At 34.1% G+C, this 25,597-nt stretch overlaps 1 protein-coding gene across 11 annotated transcripts in view; it reads right to left on the reverse strand.

The window, feature by feature from the left end:
• Positions 1-25,597, reverse strand: part of DMD (dystrophin) — a 2,282,798-nt gene that overhangs the window by 1,367,647 nt on the left and 889,554 nt on the right. For all 11 annotated transcript variants that reach the window (XM_032285804.1, XM_032285805.1, XM_032285797.1 and 8 more), the window contains 5 exons: positions 25,374-25,529; positions 17,650-17,820; positions 10,919-11,101; positions 3,729-3,863; positions 1,904-2,053 (listed from right to left, as the gene is read on the reverse strand). In XM_032285804.1, coding sequence (XP_032141695.1) covers positions 1,904-2,053; positions 3,729-3,863; positions 10,919-11,101; positions 17,650-17,820; positions 25,374-25,529 — 795 coding nt within the window. The remainder of the gene's footprint in view (positions 1-1,903; positions 2,054-3,728; positions 3,864-10,918; positions 11,102-17,649; positions 17,821-25,373; positions 25,530-25,597) is intronic.

A 25,597-nucleotide genomic window follows, 5' to 3' on the forward strand; every position in this document is an offset into this window, starting at 1 on the left:
TCAGGAAAGAAAAGGAAATAAAGGGTATTTAATTAGGAAAGGAGAAAGTCAAATTGTCTCTATTTGCAGATGACGTGATTGTATGTTTAGAAGACCTCATCGTCTCAGCTCAAAATATCCTGAAACTTCAGCAACTTCAGCAAAGTCTCAGGATACAAAATCAATGTGCAAAAATCACAAGCGTTCCTATACACCAATAACAGACTTAAAGAGAGCCAAATCAAGAGGGAACTCCCATTCACAATTGCTACAAAGAGAATAAAATACCTAGGATTACAACTAACAAAGGATGTAAAGGACCTCTTCGAGGACAACTACAAACCACTGCCCAATAAAATAAGAGAGGACACAAACAGATGGAAAAACATTCCATGTTCATGGTTAAGAAGAATCGATATTGTGAAAATGGCCACACTGTCCAAAGTAATTTATAGATTCAACGCTATCCCCATCAAGCTACCAATGACCCTCTTCACAGAACTGAAAAAACCACCTTAAACTTCATATGGAACCAAAAGAGAAACTGCATAGCCAAGTCAATTCTGAGCAAAAAGAACAAAGCTGGAGGCATCAAATCAATGCAAATCAAAACCACATTGAGATGCCATCTCACACCAGTTAGAATGGCAATCATTAAAAAATCTGGAGACAACAGATGCTGGAGAGGATGTGGAGAAATGGGAACACTTTTACACTGTTGGTGGGAGTGTAAATTAGTTCAACCATTGTGGAAGACAGTGTGGCAATTCCCCAAGGACCTAGAAATAGAAAGTCCATTTGACCCAGCAATCCCATTACTGGGTATATATCCAAAGGATTATAAATCATTCTATTATAAACACACATGTACATGTATGTTCACTGCAACACTGTTTACAATAACAAAGACCTGGAGCCAACCCAAATGCCCATCAATGATAGACTGGACAGGGAAAATGTGGCACATATATACCATGGAATACTATGCAGCCATAAAAAATGATCAATTTGTGTCCTTTGTAGGGACATGGATGAATCTGGAAACCATCATTCTCAGCAAACTGACACAAGAACAGAAAATCAAATACCACATGTTCACACTCATAGGTGGATATTGAACAATGAGAACACATGGACACAGGGAGGGGAGCATCACACACTGGGCTCTGTTGCAGGGGACTAGGCGAGGGACTGTGGGGGGTAGGGAGTTGGGGAGGGATAACATGAGGAGAAAAGTTAGATATAGGTGATGGGGATGGAGGCAGCAAGCCACATTGCCATGTATGTACCTATGCAACAATCCTGCATGTTCTGCACATGTACCCCAGAACCTGAAGTGCAATAAAATATATTAAAAACAAAACAAAACAAAACAAAAACAAACAAACAAAAAAACACTGACTAGGAGAAATTTGCTATTTTGTTTTAGTATGATTTTGAAAAATCATACCATGTGTGAAATATGAAAATTTATCTATAAATGACATTTTTAGTAGTATTTGTGAAGAAAAAAAGTATGGGGTACTAACAGAATTGCACGTATTACTAGAAAATTACATATGGCACAACAAAAATGTGTGGGGTGGAGGGAGAGGGATAAAATGAGAGAGCGAGCAAGAAAGAACAAGAAAGGATACCCACACATAATGGTTTATCTTGAGTAGGGAAAAGAGCTCTTTGATCAGAGTATGTAGACCCAAGATGGTTACAATTCTTGGTATGTCTCAGTTGCCTTTTAAGAATCCTAAGTTATGTTTCTGTGAAATCACATGATATAATAGACATGGAAATAACTTTGTACCCAGTGTGTGACATTTGAATGTCTCTGAAAACTGAAAGCTAATGCTCATTCTATCTGAGAGGCCTGTAACTGCTATACGTTAATGCAAAATAGATTAAAGAGATTTTTCACTTATCTTCATACCTCTTCATGTAGTTCCCTCCAACGAGAATTAAATGTCTCAAGTTCCTCATTGATCAGTTCATCCATGACTCCACCATCTGTTAGGGTCTGTGCCAATATGCGAATCTGATTTGGGTTATCCTCTGAATGTTGCATCAAATTTTCCAGTGACTGAAACACATTTGCAATAATTACTATTTCTCTTCTTTTTCTAAGTACATTAACATAAAATGCTCAGTATCTTCTGATTTACATATAATTAAGTCATAAGCAATTTAAAGCAAAATTTAGTTGGGATAAAAACACCAAGGAGCATTTTTGTTTCAAAAAAGAGGCTGTCATTCTACATGAATCTTCATGGGATTATGACAGCATTGTGGACTGAGAACTTAAAATGTGATTTACAACTATGTTTTTCCTTGATGTCCCCTAACTCCAAAACCTGACGAGGTAAAACACTCAATGTCTCAACTTCTCTGAAAACTAGTGGTGTCCAAGGAATGCAATTATGAAAAGGAGTACTCTCTGAATTAGTCAATTTTCCCTTCCTACCTTGTTTTGCACATACATGGCCTGGAGGTAGAATAGTCATCTTTGGACTGGGAGGCAGTGACTATGAGCGTGAGGTCCTTCATGCTCAGAAAGAGAGAGCAGTAAGAGAATGTCTACTTGCCTCATAAAATGGCTGAAACATCATCATTCCTGGGTAACCTCCATTCAGTATTCTTTTTGTGGTGGTAAAAGATCATTTGTGAGCTTAAGCCATTGTCTGATTTTCTGTTACATATATCCCAGTAATACCTATCTCCTATACTACTCAAAATTTGAAGTTGCCTGGCTAGACAGTATGATGAAAATGAATCTCACTGCCAAGTGTAGGGATGCTAGAAAACAAGTGATTCAATTTCATCTTACTGCACCCCAAACACATCTATAAAATAAGCGATGGACATATGTTTTAACAAATTTATTAAATATTATGTTTTCCTTGTTTTAAAGAAATTAAAATGTTCTAGTACATATTTCTAATTCTTCCTGGGTAATTTTCTTGAATTTTGAGCAACCTCAATATATTTTCCTCTTAAGTTTTGAGAAAAATGAAAATATAGAGTCTCCTAATAACATTTATATTTAAAAAGTCACTATAGCCTGTAAAGTACCTAAAAAGTCATCACATTTTTGAGTAGAACAATGTAATCGTTAATCATTTTCCTTATAATTTATATACCTTATTACTTCTAACAAATCTTAGTTTTGTAAATATTTATAAAATGGATGAAAATAATTTTAATGGATACATTATTTTATATACAAATTTTTATACATAAATTTAAATTAATTTTATATGTACTGTATTATTTCTTAATACAGTATATACCTTGCTAAGTTTTTTTAAAAGTGTACAAAAAGCAACATAGCAAAATTAAGGTATCTGTTATAAATATCTTGAGTTGCAAGAAAACCTAGAAGTTCTATACTTTTTCTCTCCTTGACACATGGTGATCTAGCCTTTTGCCCTCAAAATGTCTTCCTGGATGAGCATCAGCAACATTATCAAAGAACCAATTTTATTTAAAATAGTAAATAGGTAAAGTGTCGCTGTAGAACTTAGTGGTATAACAAAAGCAAATTTCCTCTGTAAGAGGTTATTTCAACCTTCTGCAAAATCTTGTGACCTAGAGGTTCTTAGAGAGAACAAAGGGTTTATTCAAAGTACCAGTGCTGAGTGATACACAGTAATTACCCTCGCTTGGGTTGTTTTCTTTGGATTTGTCTTCTATTTGGTACTTGACTTCTTTTAATAATCCATATAAATTATCACCATTTGGTTTAATTTACAACTTACGTCTAGCACCTCAGAGATTTCCTCAGCTCCACCAGGAATGTTTTCAGTGGTTTTAAGTTTCAATTCTACTTCATTTAGCCACTTGTTTGCTTTCTCCAAGTATGACAATAACTCATGCCAACATGCCCAAACTTCCTAGGAAAGAAATACATATCACAGATTAAATATTATAGTAGAAAAGTAAATGTGAATCTTTGCCATTACATTTCTAAAACTTCTGAAAATATAACACTTTATTTTACATTTTTTGTCTTTACCTTGTAGCAGATAATTTAAGATACAGCTAGTCATTTTGATCATCTAATACCTCTATAATTCAGTCCTTAAGGAAACATTTTATTACATGAATAATGAATACATTTAAGATAGAGTAATTTACTTTTTAAAATAAAAATAGGCACCAATATTGCAGTCTGTGAAACAGAAAAAATAAAAGCATATATAAAAATGCATATAAATCTAAATCCTTACACATCAACTGTCACCATTATTCTGTGACCTGTGACCTTCTCTAAAATTTACCACATATAAATTATCTGATAGTTAAAACCTAACTGAGTTTAACTATAGCTCTCTTTTCACTAACATCATATAATTTTCTGTATTATTAAGAAGACATTTTTAATGAAAATCTAAGACTTCATTTTGGTGGCTCTTTCTTTAACAATATACATTTATTAGATAGACTATTTTTAGTTTTGTTTGCTATCACAAACTTGTGGTAAACATCATCACGAATATCGACCATTTTTCCACATTATTATTTCCTTGAGGTATATTATCAGAAATATTACTACTAATTCAAAGTCTGATTATTTTTAAATGGCCATTGATATGTATTATGAAAATGATTTATATACAGAAGTACTCATAAAAAGGCAAAACTTTAAAATTTCTACAAGAAAATATAGAAGAAAATATTTCTGACTTTGGCATACAGAAGAATATCTTAAGTAGGACATCTTGTAAAAAACTGACCATAAGAAAAAAGAGATCACTGCTTTAAAATTAGGACCTTCTATTCATCAAAAGACACCACAAAGTAATTGAAAAACAGCCTCAAACTTGAAGAAAACAATTGCAGTCTTTGTAACACACAAGCATATGAAAAAATGCCAGCAAGTCAAATGAAAGATGAACAAAAATCCCAACCAATAATGAAAAGAAGACTTGAACCAAAATCTTAAAAATAAATACATATATACAATAGACATAAAGATATGTTCAACCTCATTAGTAATCAAGGACATGTAGGCCAGGATTATAATGAAACACCATGTTGATTGACACAAATGAGAAGTTTGACAATGCCACGTGTGAAAGAAGATATACATCAATGACAATTTGTATTTATTGTTGGTGGGTGTGTATACTGGAATGACCATTTTGGAAAACAATGTGTTAGTCTCAATAAGGTGAACATTTACATATCCATCAAGACAGCAACTTCACTTTTTGATACATGTATCCTCAGAGAAACCGTTTAGCACACATAACAAAGACTGTTACAGCAATTATCATTTCAGCACTTTTTGTAGTAATCAAAAAAAAAAAAAGGAAATAATGTCACTGGAAGGAGAACGGATACATACACCATCATATTTAAACAGAGAATACAGACGTGACAATAAAAATCAAAAAGAACAGTAAGAATGAATCTCAGACACAAATATATTGGGTAAAAAGACCAAGCCCTAAAAAATTGTATGATATGGTTTATCATTACTGTAATACTAAAATTAAGTAAAACTGAACAAGGGAATAACAAAGGTGGCTTTCTAGATGGTGATTATATCTATTGTAAGAAACACAAAACGATGTAAGAGAGAATAAGAATATAAAAATGGTCATTTTGTGTTAGCTTTGGAAGTCTAAGTATAATGGTGCAATCATCACCACTTACTACCACCTGCCTCCGCCCCAACAACTACCACCAAAAGTAAAGTCTTGAAAGGAAGCTTTATTTTAGGAGTATCTACAAAATTAATCAAGTTTCCCAAAGTTCTCCTTTGTTCACAGCCCTTAAAACAACAGAGAGTATTACATCTCCATCTAATGAAAAGTATCACTCTAACCTGTCTGGCAAGCCTACCAACCTATTATACTTGCTTGGTATCTTATGTATAGTTTATTGCAAAAAGTGAAATTAAGTATTTTGCTTTAAAAGGTGATAGAAATCTTAAATCTGGGTCATTGCATTTCAGCTCCTGCTGGACTACAGGCTGTCTTCATTCTGGGCAAAGAGCCCAGTGGGAAAATATAAATATCTTCTTAAATACCCGAGGGTACCTTACAGCTTTGAAGACAAGGAGATGTGATTGGTAATGTGTCTTATTAACTTTGGTGCAGACTGAGGTAATGAACTACCTTGCTGATTTAACCGTCAGGATGGATGGCCTCTTCTGTCCTCAATGCATCTGAAGGACACAGCTGGAGAGGCTGAATGTACCAGCTTTACAGGTCACCTTTGCAAAATAAAATATAGTCTTGAAGCCCGAATTGGAGCTAAAAGCCACTTAGAATAACTGTTAAGCTTAACAGTTTGGAACTTTAAATTACTTTGAAATCACAGAATTCAAAGTGGCTTTGAAGGAGAATACAAATAAAAAAAGTAAACTTCTGTTCAAAATATTAGATGGAGCTGATGAGGTATCCCCCCTCATATCCTGTTTCAGTTATATCAAAATGCATGTTAAATATAAAGGAAATCTTTTAAATTCATAACTGATCTGTAAAACATGTGTATAAAATCTCAGCTGTCAGAAAAAAAAAAAGAGGGAAGTGAAAGTACGGAGTGGAAAATCAAGCTTATAAAAATACCGGCATATCAGGACAGGGTATATTACATGAAAGCTAGGGCATTTAACACTAACTTGAGATGGAAAATGAAGCAAGCCAGGGAGACAGGAAAGAATGAAGCAGTGTGCTACCCATCCTGGAAAGAAGAATATCCCTAGCCACTGGAACATTGTGAATTAGCAAGGAAGCCATTTTGGGGGGATTTTTGGATGAAAAATAAAGATCCACCCATAACAAATTGAAACTTAAGTTTCTATCACACATGAGGGCAGAGCAAAAAATCTCTACAATCCTGGTGGCAACAAATAAAAAAACTCAATAGACCAGAACAAAAGAAAATAAAAAGTTCCAGTAAAGGCAATTCCTACTATAGACGAGCTTGCAAACCAAAACCAAAACAAACAGAAACCTTACAAGCCACACAGGAAATTCACTTCCATTAGAGTGAGTCATTAGTTGTAACAAATGGTAGAATCCGTACCTTATGACATAAAGATAATAGAACAATTTTAGAGAATTGTACAATAAATATGCTTAGCCTTATGGCGTATGTTTCCCATAAAGTTTATTTGCTTGAGATTTGCAACTGAAATTGACACCTAAGAACTAGAAAGGCTTGGGTGCCTACATTTCATTTTGGGAGAACATGTCTTTCTTATTTTCAGAAGCCTTGGTTTAGACAGAGAGGGCTGATGGGGAGGACATTTGAGGGAAGTGAGGAGAAGAGAGTTTGAACAGTTAGGCAATTCTTTCTCACCCTTTTATAGTGATGGGTAAGATAAACTCATCTAGATCATTTTATTTACAGGACCTAAAACAGAACTGCTCACCTACTGGGTGGATATATTCATGAAGGGGTGGGTGTTATGACCAAGAAGGAATCAAAAACACCTCTCAAATTTCTCATTCCTGAAAAGTATACAGTATGGGTACTTCCAGTGCCCCCAGGCTCTGAGTTGAGATGTGGTAGGTAAATGAGACTCCAGGGCATCACTAAGTCACTGGTAAAAAATATATAATATTCAAGAGAATTTTGTACAAAGCCATTGACAAGTGGCAGCTTGAAATTCATGTTAAACACTCCGAGGTACCATAAATGCCTAGGAGATCTTTTTTGTGGGGCTCAAGGGTCATATGAATAAGGCGAATCTGGGTCCTCAATAGACCAAATCAAGTCTATAGCAAATAAGCCAGGTCAGTGGTGATAACATATAGAAAAGGGACAACAGGCTAAGCATTACAGATGTGTTTTAACAAAAACTAATAGCAATTTTGGGCAGCCAACGAAAGGACATTCACATGAAGGGTGTATTTTTCCTTCTTCATCCTCCCTTATATCAACAGGAGCTCAGTATCCAGAAACTGGGTGAGAGAAGGAGACTGTGAGACCATTTATTCTCATTCCTGCCTCTGTAGAAATTGCTGAAGCAACAGATTAATCTAAACTTGTGGAATATTTGATTAAATTATGATATTTAAATTTAAATTACAGTAAATTTTAATAATTAAGAGAGAATAAAAAGTAATGAGATCAGACAAATATTGTTTAAGAAGCCAACTACCAGACAGAAGGTGAACTTTGACAGAGTTGGGTGTAGTTATTGGAAAAATGAGACTGTTTCATGTTTACTACTCATTAAGTTGAAATGTTTCAGTCAAACAGATGGTATATGTTTAAGTTGTTTAACTAAAGGAATAAATAGAATTAATCACACAAAATAAGAAAATCATAAAAAGATTTGTGAAACAACTCAATAAAATAATGAGAAATGGAATGTTTTTTGAAAAAATATAAACATATATAAATATAGCAAGACAAATATATACACAGATAAAGATGAAAATATTTCTCTATTGAAGGATAAATTATACCATGGGCAGCTGAAGAGAAATTTTCAGAATTGGAAGACAGATTGTAGAAAACTATCCAAAATTGAGCAGATAGAGATAAGAATATAGAAAATATTAAAGGGAAACCAATAATTGCAATATGGGAAGGGGATAGTGTTAAGAGCTCTAAGAAACTTTTCCCTTAGAAAGGGATGAAGAGATTAGGAAAAAGAAAATCTTCACGAAGACAATGCAGAACCACTAAATAAATAATTATCTGTTCTAATTAACATACCGGGTCACAAAGTATAAACAAAAGCAAATTCACACATAGACACAGTTGAATGAAACTGTAGAAGACAAAATAGAGTTAAACTGCAGAGCAAATACAACAAAGACAAAATTTAGAGGTGCCAGAGAAAATGGTAAAGGAACAATAATTTGACAGCAAATTTCTTAAAAACAAAAAATTTCAGAAGACAAATAATATTTTCAATGTTATTAAAAAACCTGTCCTTACATAATTACCTGCTCAATTACATCATTATCCAATACTCAGGACAAAATAAAGACATTTTCTATATACAAAATCTGAACACATTTGCTACTCACACTAAAGAAAAGCACAAAAAAGAAACTGAACACAGAAGCAAAGGAAAGAACAGAAAGCAAAACCAGTCACAAAAATTGGGAAAATAGCATTGGTAAATCTAAATAAATAGTATATGAAATAGATAAAACAACAGCAGCAGCAGCAATTGTATGGACTAATTTGGGGGGAAAAAAGAGAAAATGAAATACCAGCCAACAATAATGTGGAAGATGTAAGAGGAAGGTTTAGAGTTAAACCATGCTAATGTTTCCACCATATTATTGTTAGAGAGGTATATAGAAATATTTATGGTAAGATAAAGTACATATTCCAAACCAGTAGAAAAGGAAGAAAATTGAACTAAATAATTTGGTAACTTCAATACGAATAGGGTCTGTTAGAAATGTCATTATAGATGAGAAGGAAATGGGAAAATAGTCCAATAATTGGTCTTGAAAATTTTGTTATTAATATGAAAATTTAAAAATCCCTTTAGAAAATGTACTCCAGTATACATTTCTGATGAATCACAGAATATCATTTAAATGAACAACATGAATAATAGGGAACAATGATGCTTATTTAAGGACATTAAGAACATAAGAAAATAATAGGTGTTTTATTTAAATATTATCAGAAAGCATTTCCTGATAATATTAAAAAAGTCCCTCCCTATTGTAACATGTTAGTGAATTACTGTCGCTTTCTTGAGGCATGTACAGTGCTATCTCATCCTTTCCCTTCCCATTCATTGTAATGTTTTATATAGCACTCACATAACACTGATACATGAATTATGTCTTTATATCCTCAGAAACTATAATATTTTCTGACATATAGAAGGCACTTGTCAAGAGTCTGAGAAGTAAACTGAATTTTAAAAACAAAAGAATAAGGATGAGTAAAGAAGAACTTAAAGCTGATAATGGAGAAACTCAAAGATCACATTTTATAATTAGAAAATGATAATGCTGTATTGGGAATATATGGGGTTCTTTAGCTACAAATACATTTAAAAAATATTTTTAAAGGTATACTTTATTATTCATCTGAATTGTACCTGTCTTTAAGTATCAAACCCTCAACATATGAAGTATGCTAAACAATAATGTTTTTCAAAAGTAAAGAGGTACCTCAACACTTTATTAACTATATTCACAAAAATAACTCAGTCTGTGTGAGGGAAGGGGGCTTAATTTAAAGTCCAATTCATGTGCATTGTCTGGCGTCATCAGCATTTGTAGTGGATAAAGTTTTGTGCCCCTTGGCACAGTATTTTCCTAAGAAAGGTCATAGCTTATTTTTGATGCAATTACACTGCAATCATTTGAGACACCTATATTCTTTATCTGTATTCAGATAAGCATAATCTAGATATTAAGGCATCCATAAAAGTTAAAGCAGAACTTGTGATAATAAATAAACATAAAGTAAAACATCAAAAAATACAGAGCTAGTTAGGAATACGTGGCTAACAAAGAATTCTACAGGGCACAGCAATTACTAAAGACAATTATAGTAAAAATATACTTCTCTACAGAATACTTTTCCCCTATGATACCTAAATAAGTTTATATACATACAAATATAGGAAAAAATAAAAGTCATTGTCTAAATATCAGGGGAAAATGTATTTATAGGATTTTGTGACCTAATAGTAATAGTAATAAGAATTAGAAGCACAGCTACTCACATATACTGAGTACTAGGCTAAGTACTTTCAACAGAATAGCACATTTAATTTACTCAACAACTTATGAATTATGTATTATTTGTATATCCGTTTTACAGATTGAAAACAGGTTTATACAAGTTAAGCAGATGACCCAAATCATACAATTTATAAGCGCCTGAATGAGGATTTGAAGCCTAAGTAGTTTTACACTAGAATCCATGTTCTTAACCACTATGCCTCACGTATGACCATGTACTAACATATAATTCATAAAGACCAAGAAAAGTAACTGACTTCCAAAGTCTTGCACTTCCCATTCAGCCTAGTGCAGAGCCATTGGTAGTTGGTGGTTAGAGTTTCAAGTTCCTTTTTTAAGGCCTCTTGTGCTGCAGGTGGAGCTTGAGCTATGACACTATTTACAGACTCAGTAAGGAGTTTCACTTTTGCTTCTTTTTGTTGGGCCTCTTCTTTAGCCCTCTGAAAGATAAAGAATGCTCTCTTAATAGCATGAAAATAACTTTACACCCAAACTGCATTTCTATGTATCATATAATTACTTCCTCACGACATCCCAGTTAGAATGAGATTTACAAATTAAAATCTAATATGAATTCCAATCTCTTCCATAAATGTAAGGTTAGTTGTAATTGGAAACTTAAAGAAATAAATTATTAACATAATATAACAGATCTTTAACAAGAAGAGATTGAAAAAGTAGTCTGCATGTGGGTATGGATTTGTGGTCAAATATATACACATCAATATAAATACAATAGTTTGGAAAAGGCAAGAAATGAATACTTCAATATTAACTAGGTTAAAAAATATTTGGCAGTCTAGAATGGAAATCACTTATAAATTACTCAGATGGATGAATAATACTGAAACCATCACAAATATGATTATATGAATCAAAGGATGCTTAACATAGAAGGGTCCCCTTAATGCTACATTTAGGAACATATCGTGATGAAAGAAAGAAATTTTTGTTTAAGAATTGAAAATATAGGAGATAAAGAGAAACCAGGATATCAGAAGCCAGCCTGACACCCAGCTATGCCTTGGCCTTCTCCAGTGGAAAAGAAACTGTTTCACATAATTTCAACATTGGAAAAAGCCACTTTGTTACCATAACATATCAAGACCACAACAAGATCATTCCATAATCATGTCTGAATCCAGACAAAAACATCAGCATTGTCCAAACCACAAAATGCCAGGCATTCCCCTATCCTGATTTAATAGAAATGAATGCTGTTTCTTTATCAGTTATGACTTTAGCGTCATTCTGGTCTTCTCTTCTTCTGGACAATGTACGATACCCATAGAGTTATCCCCACTCACTAAGGACAAGCAATCCAAAGTAAAGCTTTTAAGCCCTCCCTTAAATCCCCTAATACAAGCACAAATCCTATAACTTTTTTTCATCCTCACGTACCCCCTGGCCTCCATGTTGTGTATTCTTCCTCATTGCAAAAAGGAATGAACCCAACTTGTTCACCTCCAAGGGAGTTGGTGGTGATTGATCTTTGGTTGGAAGACATTTACACTCCTTAACTTCAAATGTGTACATATATTTTAGAAACACAAATACATACATACTGTATCTTTAGTCTGTGTTCCACCAAGGGTCAAACATGACATTAGCTTTCAGGCATAAGTAGTTTATAAACACTTATAAATTCTGGTAGCAAAATTTGCCAAGTGAAATAAATTCTGGTAGCAAAACGGGGAATTGAGACAAGAGAGGGAAGAGAAATCCATATGTTCATACTTATTAATCCCAGCAAACACTGTTACTGACTGGTGTTTAACCCTGTTAGAAAGCCCTGAGAAATATATGCCTGTGGATTATCGCATTCAGGGGTGAAGGCATTGGGGTATTATTTCTATATCATCTTCCATAATTGTTGAAGGCTGTGGGAGAAATGTTAATTTCCCAGTACTTGCAGCCTGCTACACAGGTGCAAAAGTAGGATTCAGTGGCCACAAAAAGCCCAGGTTCTATCACGCAGAAGTTGAGCCTGCATACAATGCAGTGGTGAAGGTAATGGCTTATGCACAGGATATGGACAAGGTCAACTAGAAAATGCCTTTGTATGTGTCAACATAATCACCCTAGTCCTTTGGATTTAGTCCCACAATTCCTTAAAAGTATGGATTATGTCCGAAAATGCAAATTGTTTTGCCTATAGAATGTTTGCCTTCCATGGTGTATATGTACCACATTTTCTTTATCCAGTTCATATCCTTTGCAGGGACATGGATGAAACTGGAAACCATCATTCTCAACAAACTGACACAAGAACAGAAAACCAAACACCACATGTTCTCACTCATAAGTGGGTGTTGAACAATGAGAACCCATAGACACAGGGAGGGGAATATCACACACCCGGGCCTGTCTGGGGGTGGGGGCCTAGGGGATGGATAGCAGGGGGTGGGAGGATGGGAAGGATTAGCATTAGGAGAAATACCTAATGTAGATGATGGGGTGATGGTTGCAGCAAACCACCATCGCATGTGCATACCTATGTAACAAACCCGTACGTTCTGCACTTGTACCCTAGAACTTAAATAAAAATAAAAATTAAAAAAAGAATGTTTGCTTTGCTGATTTTAATTTAATTGATTGAAATCTTTAGTTCAATATTCTAAATAAATCAGCTTTTTGGCATCACTGAGTATAGATACAATTTGTATATCTTGACTGTGGTAATTACAGTACAATCAACAAGATTGATAACCATTCACTTAGTATGTGCTACTATGTTCTGTGCCAGCCATGTCATAAGTGCTACATCATTAGATCTTTAACCCAACCTTCTCAGATGTGTTTTGTTATCTCTGTATTGGACATCAGAAAACTGAGGTTCAGAGAGTTTAAGGAAATCATCCTCAGAGTTACATCCTTTCTTTCTCATAGTTTCTGTTAAGTTGGTCTCAAATCCTCCATAAGCTGAGGAAGGAACATGTTGTAGTGGATCTAATAAATGAAATTACAATTTATACTCATTATAAATAACTCAAGCAACTATCTAAAAATGTAGAATGAGGAACACTTCTTTCCGTGGTTTTTAGGCTTCATATATTCTTGTTTAATAAGAGGCTCAGATATTGGGAAAGGTTCAGAGAAGAAACAGCAAAATTTATTAACCCAGGTACATAAGAGGAAATGAGATGATGATGAATTTCTCTACTAGGAGAAAAGGTAGAAAGCGAAATGACTGGCATAATTTCGACACAAATCCTCATAAAAATGGTGGCTCTTGTTTTATTTCTTTCCATGAATCTAGCTATGATATGCTCTGACATCTTTCATTGCCAGTATATCACACAAGTGCTTCTTAAAGTGAGCATCCTTGGCATCACTCTGGAACTTGTTCCTTGGCATCAACTGAAACTTGCTAAAAATGAAAAACTTCAGGTCTTATCCCAGGCTCACTGAATCAGAAACTCTGGGGTTAGGGCTCTGTGTATTAAACAAGTCTTCCAGGTAATTCTGATGTCCAGGTGCAGGATTCACTGCTGTAGTGATTATACAAATTTATTTGTGTATTTACTATTCTAACTTTTAATGTAAGTTCTGGTAATCACTAGTACTAGAGTTATAGTAGTGTAAAAATAAAAAATAAATAAAAAGGAAAACAGTTAATAAATTTCCAGAGTGTTTTTCAAAGGATTTTAGTATAAAGTTTTACCATATAGTCACTGCAGAGCTCCATAAAAGTTTTAAAGTAAGAGGTTGTTTATCAAACACTTCTCTGGGTTCTTTTATGTCAACAAAAAGTTTTCTTTTCAGGGGAAAAATAAGTTATCAAAACAACAGGTTCATTTTCAAGTAAAATATAGGAAATAACATAAACAGAAGGAGGTCTCTTTTTTCTTTGAGTAAATCAGGGAGACATGTCAAAGTAGGTCTGTTGGCAAATTTATCTTTATTTTCAGGAGATACTATCAAATGAGGACAGGTAGAAGTCTGGATGAGGTACTGCTGCTAACCTCCACGTAGTGAAGTTGACCTGCAGAGATTGCCTTGAGAGTCAGGCTGAAAAAGGAAATCTTCCTGTCAACTCCCTCAGTGTTTGTTGCCAGGGGCTTCCTGAGTTTACCTCTTTTTACTCTCACCCCTAGACTAAACTAATTTTGTAACTAGACCAATTATTTAAACATGTCAATCAATGTAGACAAATTTGTTGGATGACTCATTTCAAGGATGGCTTTCAAATTTTAAAAATTTGAGAAAATCTACTCTCTAGCACAGGAAAATAAAAGAGATCTGACCGGGTTGTTCGCTACAGAGGCAAATTGCTCTTAGGGTGAGTGAAGAGGGCCAGAAGAGGTACTGAACCAAAGGAACCCCGCGGAGAGTCAGAGCAGCTAAACACAAATGACTCTATATTATCTACTTAGGGATCTGAGGTAGTGGCTATACAGAAATAGAAGTAGTGAGAACAGACCATAAAGGAACTGAGATACAAGAGGGGAGAGGGGAGAAGAAAGAGGGGAGGAGAGAAAGAGAGTAAAATATTTTCAATCCTGTGGGCTCTACCACAAAGAAACTCTGTGACTATGGCTAAATTACTTGACCTGTCTGGGGATTTCAGTTTTCTGATAAGCAGAGAGAGAAGTGGAGATTATATTACTTGGAAACCACCTTCTAGCTCGCACATTCTGATAAAGTTTTCCTCATGGTGACCTCCCCAAAGTCAAATTTTAAATTATTTTGGTCTCTCTTTTGAGATCCTCCAATGATTTTTCTATTTCATTTAGAAGGAAAACTGATATTCTAACAAAACTCCTTTGTTAACAAATATCTGTCCACCTCCTAAAACTCATCTGAGGTAATTATATCCCATTTTCCTTCCTGCAGGCAGACAGACTTCTTTCTCTTCCCAATTATCCTCAAGATCTTTGCAGAAGTTACACCCTTTCACTAGAAAGTGCTTCCATTAAGACTTAAAAAAAAAATGGTTAGCTTTCCCGTGATTCAGTACGTTCATATTACACACAATTCTTCATAAATGCTCTGCAAGTCAAGTTTTTCTAAACTAGCATCCTGCCACCCTCAAATCCTGCCTGTACATTATTCATTCTTGATTTCACAATCCAAGTTTACTTTTTGGCAAATTATCATGACCCCAAACTATTTCATTTATTTTTCCATTTATTGCCTGCTCCTTACCATGCACTAGAACACTAGAATGTAAATTCCAAGGCAGTGGTTTTGACTACCACCCTCTATATTCAGTATTTAGAGGGTATTTGGCACATAGTAAGTATGCAGTAAGTTTTAGTTGATGAATGAAAATGTTATTGCTAGATTAGAATAATTTTGTATTTTTTTTCCCATTTATTTATTTTATTGCATTTTAGGTTTTGGGGTACATGTGAAGAACATGCAAAATTGTTGCATAGGAACACACATGGCAGTGTGATTTGCTGCCTTCTTCCCCATCACCTACATCTGACATTTCTCCCCTTGCTATCTGTCCCCAGCTTCCAACCCCCCACCCTCCCTCCCCTATTTCCCCACAACTGACCCCAGTGTGTAGTGCTCCCCTCCCTGTGTCCATGTGTTCTCATCGTTCAACACCCGCCTATGAGTGAGAACATGCGGTGGTTGATCTTCTGCTCTTCTGTCAGTTTGCTGAGAATGATGGTTTCCAGAATTTTTTATACTCTAGAAATGATTACTGTTTATACAATTTTTTTCTTCATTATAGTTTTCTTACAGATCCACAATATTTATACATATTTATGGAGTATATTAGATACTTACTTTCAACATTTGACTCATATGATAGATTCAATATTTAAACATCTGAGTTTTCATGTGAGTTGCTTTCTGCTATTAACTATAGTAAATATTTCTGAATTATCACACAAATTATATAATAGAGTACACAGTTTTTTTTTTTTTTTTTTTTTTACCATGTGGCCCTTTTCACAATTAAAATAATAAATAATTAGTCATGGTCATCTATACTGTGTCAGGCATTATGTTAGGAATTTTATATTTCATCCCTCTAATGATTCTGAAAAGCAGACATTTTGATACCCAGTTCACAAATGATGAAATTTGGCTCAATAAGCTTATGTAACTCACCCGAATTTATACAGTTGGCATGGGGCCAAACTAAGTTTTAAATTTAAGTATCTGGCTCCACCGTGATTTTTCCTTGTCACAATCCTTGAGCCTAACAAATATCTGCAGTATTAGTATTTCACATGTCAGTGTTTATAGGTTCTTGCTAGTACATAAAAATAATAGTTATGATTATAGCTACTAATTATTGAGTGCCAACTGAGTTAGGCAATTTACTCACATGTTAGTTTCAATCAACAGGTCATACATTCAAGTGAGGAAGTATAATGACATAAACATGATAAAATAGAGGATTATATTGACTACTGAGTTTCCCAAGGCCATACAAAATGTCACTGTGTAGGCTCAGCTCCAGGCTTCACCTCCAAATCAATACTACATACCAGTTTCCTTGGCCATAAATCAATGTTATATTTTGTTCTATTGTTTCAAGAAAAGTACATGTAAACTCAGGCCTTTCTATTCATATAAAAGGCTACTGGTTCAAATATTTAGTAATTCCAAATTCTAACAGATGCCTTCCAACTACCAAATTAACGCAGTTTGTTGACTACATTATAAATTTTGTCTTTTCAATAATAGTTTCGCACAGTTTCATCTTGCATCTGAATCAGCTAGAAAGAGCTAATGTGATGAGCTGATTCTACTGTCTTAATACTATATGATTTCAAGGGAAAATTGTTTCAAATTGTCATTTTCAGTATTTATAACTGACCACAATACATTAAAATTAATAAAGTTTAAGGTTGTTAAAATGTATATTAAACTTGAAGCTAAATTAATTAAAATGACTAATTAAAAATAACCTCTTCTGTTAGAACAAGAAAAGGGCAGACTATACACGATTTCAAGTAATGTAGCATTTCGTTCTTTTTCCATTTATTTGTTTTGTTTTACTTAGTTGTTTTTTTTTTACCTTCATCTCTTCAACTGCTGTCTGTAGTTCATCTGGAGTTTTATATTCAAAATCTCTCTCAAGGTACTCTTCTTCAGCTTGTGTCATCCATTCATGCATCTCTGATAGATCTTTCTGAAGGCTTACAGTTTTCTCCAAACCTCCCTTCAAAGCTTCCTTTCTGGCATAGACCTTCCATAAAACAAGCAAAACATGATTATTGACAGTGATGAAACATTATTATATTATTTGATCAGTATGTAAATAATAGAAAACTTAGTAAAGAAGTTAAAAGCTTATATGCTTTAAAAAATAACTCATGGGGTTCAGATACACTTAATTTCCCATGAGTGTGAAAATAAGACATGTCTATTTATTTGGCATACTTAATAAAAAGAACAGGTTGCCCTATGATGATAATTTAGCTGTTTGTGTGACAATGCTTTTCTGTGAATAGGAAAAAAAAAACAAAAACAAAACTTTTAAAAAAATATTGTGTTTCAGTTGGAAAATTAATTTTATTTGCATACATAGAAATAGTCATTGTGTTCTTTGATAATGTTTTACTAATTTAAGTATTCTAAGAACTTTGTAATCATGTATCTACAGAAAACTCACATAAATTAAAAAGAAAAAATGAAAAGTGCATAAAATACATAGTTTGGTAATTCACAGAAAGAAGGTGATATATGGTCATATACATATGTAAAAGATAATACCATTTATAGTTAAATAATTACAAGTTGAGAATTAATGCATTTTCACATGGAACATAGGGAAAATAATAATTAATAAAGAGCTCATTTTGGGCAGGGATGTGGGAATATCAAAGGGTTTATACTTGTTGAGGGAAATATTCAACACAGTACAACCTTTTAGATAGTAAGATGGCAAGATATGTTAAAACGTTATTGTCCACAAATCCGAGTCAACTATTTCATTTTCTGAGTGAATCATGCCAACCAAAGTGTAGAGAGTAACATGTAGTGTTTAATTCAGCTTTAAAGACCCAACATTTTGAAAACAAACCCAAAGATGCTTTCTTGGGACATTAAATTATGATACATGCATACTATGGGATATCGTGCATCACTAATACATCTTTACTGAAATGAAAAGTGGCTCAATATAAAATTTTAAGTGTAAAATGCAAGTTGCGAAAGAGTCTGTTGGTGGTTATAGAAAACGTCTGCTATTTAAAGTCTCATACATTTCTGAAAACTAAGACTTTCTACAATGGATTCCATTACTCATTAACCAGAAAAGTGCAAAACTTAAAACATCTAAAAGAAAATCAGGCTGGGTGTGGAGGCTTACGTCTGTATTCCCAGCCCTTTGGGAGGCTGACGTAGGTGGATCACGAGGTCAAGAGATCAAGACCATCCTGGCCAACATAGTGAAACCCTGTCTCTACTAAAAATACAAAAATTAGCTGGGTGTGGTGGTGCACCACTGTAGTATCAGGTACTCGGGAGGCTGAGGCAAGAGAATTGCTTGAACCTGGGACATGGAAGTTAATGTGAGCCAAGATCACACCACTGCACTCCAGCCTGGTGATAGGGTGAGACTCCTTCTCAAAATAATAAATTTAAAAAAAAGAAAAAGAAAATTATATACCTTGTAACAAGGCACTCTATATTATTACAATTATTATACATAGTGCTCACTTTTACTTTAAAAAGTAACTCTATTCAAAAGACTGTATTCTCTCTGGTTTAAACGGCATTCTATTTTTCAAGTTACAGAGCTTTTTCATAGTATTGTTTTTATATATAATGCATAGTTTTAGTAAAATGAAGCTTTCATGGTACTTTGCCCAATGGTACATATGTGTAGAAACACCATCACATTGATTTTCCTTATAATTTACAACTATGTTGAGCCTAATGTAGGTAATACTCCATTTTAGGTTCTTTATTTACTAGGTAAATGTTGTACCTGATCTATTAAAATGTAAATAAGTGTTTCACTCTGAAACATTTAGCACAATGTGTCTTGCAATTGTACTAGTAACAGTATAAATATTATTTTGTGTAGTCAACGAAACTATAATAAACTTAAGAAAACATGCTATTTTTGCTATTTTATAAATTTAAGAAAACATGCTGCTAAATTTCTACTTAGATGCTCTGCTCTGTTATAATCTTTTAAGACAGTTGGTAAAGCTACAAAAACCTTAGAGGGACTAATGGAATCTCAACGAGACTTGTCGTAAAAACTATATATACACATACATTTCCCTGTGTGTGTGTCTGTGTGTCCACGCACGCGTGTGCAAGTGTGGTGAGATACTGTTGGATCCTGGAGATTTTGTAGGTAAAAACAACAGCATTTAGTGATAGATTTGATGTTTGGCTGTAAGAAAAATACAGAAGAAAAGAAAATCTCAGGGGATTTGGCTTGGATAACTAGAAAGATGGAGTTGCCAATTTGTATTAACAGGCAAATTACTAGGGTAGTAGGCTGGAGTGTACATCAGGAATTTTGTTTTGACATGTTAGATTTAATACGCTTATTATTAATCCATGTGGAGGTGTTGAGTAGGTAAATGAGTATGCAGGTCTATGATCAATAGAAAGGTCCAAATTATTTTTAAAAATCTTACAGCAGGAACAATTTACAGATTACATTTAAAACCATATAGCTTGATAAGTTGACCCAGAAAGTGAGTGCTAATAGGAAAAAAAAAAAAAAAAAAAAAAAAAAGAGTCCACAGACTGATCTCTGGAACACTTCCAGATTTAGTGGTAGGTCAATAGAGCCACAAAGGATATTGACAGTAGTCGGGGAAAACTAAGAGATAATTAAGAAAGAATGATGGTACAGAAGCCAACTGGATTTACCGATTTAGTGATGTGAAGTCACTGGTGACCCTGAGAAAATTTGCTTCAAGAAAATAGTGAGGATGACACTTTGATTTAGCTCTCTTAATTGGCATCAAGAGAGAATGGAAGGAGTCAAATGGAGAGAAAGGAATTTCTGTAAAGGGAAACAGGAATCGAGTGGTTGCGAGACAGATTACTGTCCAATGGAGGATTCTTTAAATGACAGGAGATATTGCAGAATAATTCTCTACTGATGGGAAGGATGAAAATGATGGGAATGATGTAGCATAGGGAAGAAGTAGGAGGCAGAGGGCTGTTCATTAGCTGGTGTAATGCCTTTGTGCAGAAAAAAGGGAAAGGAATCCAGTACATAAGTGGAAAAGCTGGCCTTAGACAAAAGCACAGAAAGATAATCTATGTTAACAAAGGAAAAGTAGAGCCTATGAGCTTATATGCAGGTCAGTGGGAGTACTGCAACTTCTATTTTGATTGCTTGTATTTTCTCAGTAAAACAGGAAGCTAGTTTTTGCAGAGAGTAAGAGGGAAAGACAGACTTAGAGAAGCCTATACTGAGCCAGAGAAAGACAGTGATCTGCAAGCTGCCAGAAAGCTATCCACTGAACCTCTAAATCCCATTTATTGATAACTATTTATTATAAATTTAAAGCCACTAATAAGTACAATATATAACCATATATTATTTAGAAAGTATACATGTTTTATAATTTTATATATGTAGGTTTCTATTTATTCTCTATTTTACTTAAAAAACGTGCGTAATGATTACTCTATGTTAGATGAAGCTCTAAACACCTTGAAAGGATGAACTATTATACATTTATTATGAATTAGGCATTAATATTATCACATTTTAAAGATTGGGAGACTGAAGCACAAAGAGATTAAACAACTCTTCTAGAGTTACACGGGCAGTTTATGATGTGGATAGATTTAAACCCAGGCAATCTGATCTCACAGCTTCTGGTCTTACACACTGTTCATTTCCACCCACAAAAAAAGTATTCTCCAGTATTTGACCATGTGGGTCTGGTTTATTTTACTTAGCATACTATCCTCCAAGTTCATCTATGTTATTGCAAATGGCAGAATTTTCTTTTTTAAAGCTAGATAACATTCCATTATATGCATATACCACATTTTCTTTATTTATTTGACAATATACATTTAGATTGCTTTCAGGTCTTGGCTACTGTGAATATTGTTTCTGTAAACATAGGGGTGCAGATACCTCCTTGAGATGCTGATTTTACTTCCATTGGATATATATCCGGAAGTAGGATTGCTGAATCAAACGGAAATTCTATTTTTAATTTTTTGAGGAGCTTCCATTCTGTTTTCCAAAATGGCTGTATCAATTTACATTCCAACCAACACTGTACAAAATTTCCCCTTTCTCCACATTCTTGCCAACACTTATTACCTTTTATTTTATTTTGTTCTGATGATAGCCATTCTAACTGGTATGAAGTGGCATCTCACTGTGGTTTTTAAGTGCATTTTTTTGGATGATCACGATCATATCTTTTCATATACCTGTTGGCCATTTACATGTATTCTTTAGAGAAATGATTATTCAAGTCCTTTGCTCATTTTTAATCAGGTTATTTTTTAGTTTTATTTTTTTGATAAAGTTTTAGAAGCTCCTTATATATTTTGGATATTAATCACTTGCCAGATTTATGATTTGTGAATATTTCTTCCCATTCCCTAGAATCTAAAATAGTCAAACTCATAGAACTAGAGCTCCTCAAACATGCTAAGCCCTCTCTTGCCTCAGATGTTTCCTCCACTTCATTTTCTACTCAAAATTCCTTCACACAGCAAATTGTCAAGTTCTTACTACTCAGATATCAGTTTTAATTTTGCTTCTTCAGAAAATACTTTCCTGACTACCCAATAGAAAGTAGTTTTCCTGGTCCTGTTACTCTCATTTAAAGGGTTCTTACTGCTACATTTCAGAGTGTATGGCAAGACTTAAAACCAGGCATTGTTGTGATAATGTGTCACTATTTACTTTCCATTTTCACCACTAAACTATTATCTCCATGAGAATAAGAACAATGTCTACTGTAGGCCCACTTATACTTGATAATTAAAAAAAAAACAGCTAGAGTATAGATTTTTAAAAACTTAGATACATACCCTTTAGAATTTAATCTTAACCATTTTATACATCCAAAATTAGATCATGGGATATGAAAGCATCCTCAAATATATCAGATATTTGGTCAATTTTGTTCCAAATTATTTATGTTTTTGCAGATATTGGCATCTAATGACAAATAAGGAATTATCTTTAACCCAAGAGAGTATATCACGCCCTTATTTTGTCTGCAGATAATTGCATAATGCATAGATTTACACTTCCTTTCCATTCTCTCTGGAACGCTGAACTGGTAACAATATTCACATTTGGTTTCCTTGTTTTTCCTACATGGTCTTCCTCTTCTCCTAGAGTACATGGTACTTTCCTTTCACAATCTAACTCATTTGGCTGCAAAGTCAGAACATCGCCAGAGCAATACCCGAAGGGAAAGCACAGATATATAAACTATTCTAAGATTAGAAAATGAAGATGAGAACATAGCTTGGATCTATAGTTTTTTCGTTATGCCACACATGAATGTGTTTAAAATATTTCTCTTGAACAACAAATTCTTAGTACATATAACAGACATAAGGTCTTAAGAAATTGTGAGAGTAGATAGGCTTTAAAATTGCACTTCTATAAAATGTAAAAACATTGAGATTTTAGTAATATTGTTGGTTTTATACATTTTTTTTAACTGTTGCTTTTCCCTAGGTTCTATATAAACTGGTGATGTTCTTTCTATTCATCCATTAAGAACATTCAACAAAGAAAAAACAAATACATTTCACACTGGCCTTTCAGGAAAACATCACTGGAATAATCTATTATTTAAGTAACATTTAATTTTTTTCCTGAACAACTCTTCTAGCACTGACTTACTTCAGGAGAAGAACGTGAGCTAGCTGATCCAGGGATATCTCATCTGTGAATTAGTAGAATCAATGAACTTTGTCAGTGATTATATTAGCTGAGTTATTTGCCTTGACTTTTCCTTTTCCTTCTCTTTTTTTTTTTTTTATTTTCAAACGTAGCTTTTGCCTTTTGACATTACTTCTTTTCCATTTTGAAAGTTTACTTAGCAATAACAAAAGACCAACTGCCTCTAACACATAAACTGAAATTCACTATTAATTTCCAAAAAGGTACGGTAGTTCCCCTGTATCTGTGGAAGACATATTTATACCAAGACCTCCAGTAGATGCTTGAAACCATGGATAGTACCTAATCCTATATACACTGAGTCTTCTCCTATTTATACATACCTATGATAAAATTTAATTTATAAATCAGGTGTAGTAAGAGATTAACAGCTAATAAAACAGAATGCATTATCTTTCTCTCCCTCTCAAAATGTCTTCTTTTACTGTGCTTACCGATTTTAGGATTGCAACTGACCACAAGACTTTGAAACCATGGAAAGCAAAACTGCAGATGATCAGGGACTAACACATTGGTCAACTTAAAAGTATTCGTTGCTCTAGTTCAAAATTTTATCTTTTGAACAAGAAGTATTTGATATGTACTATTTGTGAATATATCTTACTACCTATAATATTCAAATACAAAATAGGTATATTTAATATTATTTTATTAATCAAATAATTGATAAAATATTCTGCTGTAGAAAATTGAGGAACTCAGATGTGACTGTAGAGTTATTTTGTGTTTTTTTTTTTTTAAATTCAACTATTCTTAACATTTACTGAATCTTAATTGTTATTTAAAAATAAATGTAGGCCAGGTGTGGTGGCTCATGTCTGTAATTCCATCACTTTGGGAGGCCAAGACAAAAGCATTGTTTGAGACCAGGAATCGAGCCTGGGAAACATAGCAAGACCCTGTCTCTACCAAAAAATCTGCCAGGCATGGTGGTACATGCCTATAGTTCTAGCTACTCAGGGGAGCTGTCATGGGAGAATTGGTTGAGCCTAGGAGGTCGAGGCTATACTGTGCCAAGTTCACACCACTGCACTCCAGCCTAGGTGACAGGAGACCCTGTCTCAAAACATAAAATAAATGTATCAAAAATGCCAAACTTGAAAATGTTAATCAGAAGTAAACATTATTTACCCTATTTCTACATACACATATATTACCGATTCATTTTATTTTGCACCGAATATCTCTGTGTAATGTATTTTTCTTAATCCTCTTATTATTATACATTTATATTCTGAAGAAAACATTGATAGGAAATAATGACTAAGTATAGGATTTCAGCAGGGCACGCAGGGCACGGTGGCTCAAGCCTGTAATCCCAGCACCTTGGGAGGCCGAGGTGGGTGGATCACGAGGTCAAGAGATTGAGACCACCCTGGCCAACATGGTGAAACCCCGTCTCTACTAAAAATACAAAAAAAAAAAAAAAAAATTAGCTGGGTGTGGTGGCGCTCCCCTGTAGTCCCAGCTACCCGGGAGGCTGAGGCAGGAGAATTGCTTGAATCCGGGAGGTGGAGGTTACAGTGAGCTGAGATTGCACCACTGTCCTCCAGCCTGGGGCCTGGTGACAGAGCGAGGCTCTGTCTCAAAAAAAAAAAAAAAAAAAATAGAATTTCATTTTTCAGTATGGCAGTTGTGTTCAAGATAGTCATTTTACCACCATAATAAGATGAATGTGTACTATTTAAAATATATACTATGAAAATATTTACATATGCCAGGCAAAAGATTAATTTGCCAGAATTAATTATGCTTTAAAGCAACAACATAGGAACAAAGCCTTAAACAAAAGTAATGGTGAAGGAAGACATTAGGAAATCTTAGTTAATTACACTGAGGCAAGGCACAGTGAAAGAGATTGTCCATACCTGTTGGCACATGTGATCCCACTGGTTGTTAAGTTCTTTGAGTTCTGCCTCAAGTCTCAAAGCAAACTCTGGCTCTGCTTCATTCTTTATCTTCTTCCCACCTTCATTGACACTGTTTAGACTGGGCTGAATTGTCTGAATATCATTGACTAGAAGCTAAGAAAATAAACCAATTTAAGCCAGCTGAAAAAATTACTGCCATATATTAGATATGCAACGTAGCT

Source organism: Sapajus apella, unplaced genomic scaffold (assembly GCF_009761245.1).
Source record: "Sapajus apella isolate SASKATOON/1434 unplaced genomic scaffold, GSC_monkey_1.0 scaffold17, whole genome shotgun sequence".
Lineage (NCBI taxonomy): Eukaryota > Metazoa > Chordata > Mammalia > Primates > Cebidae > Sapajus > Sapajus apella.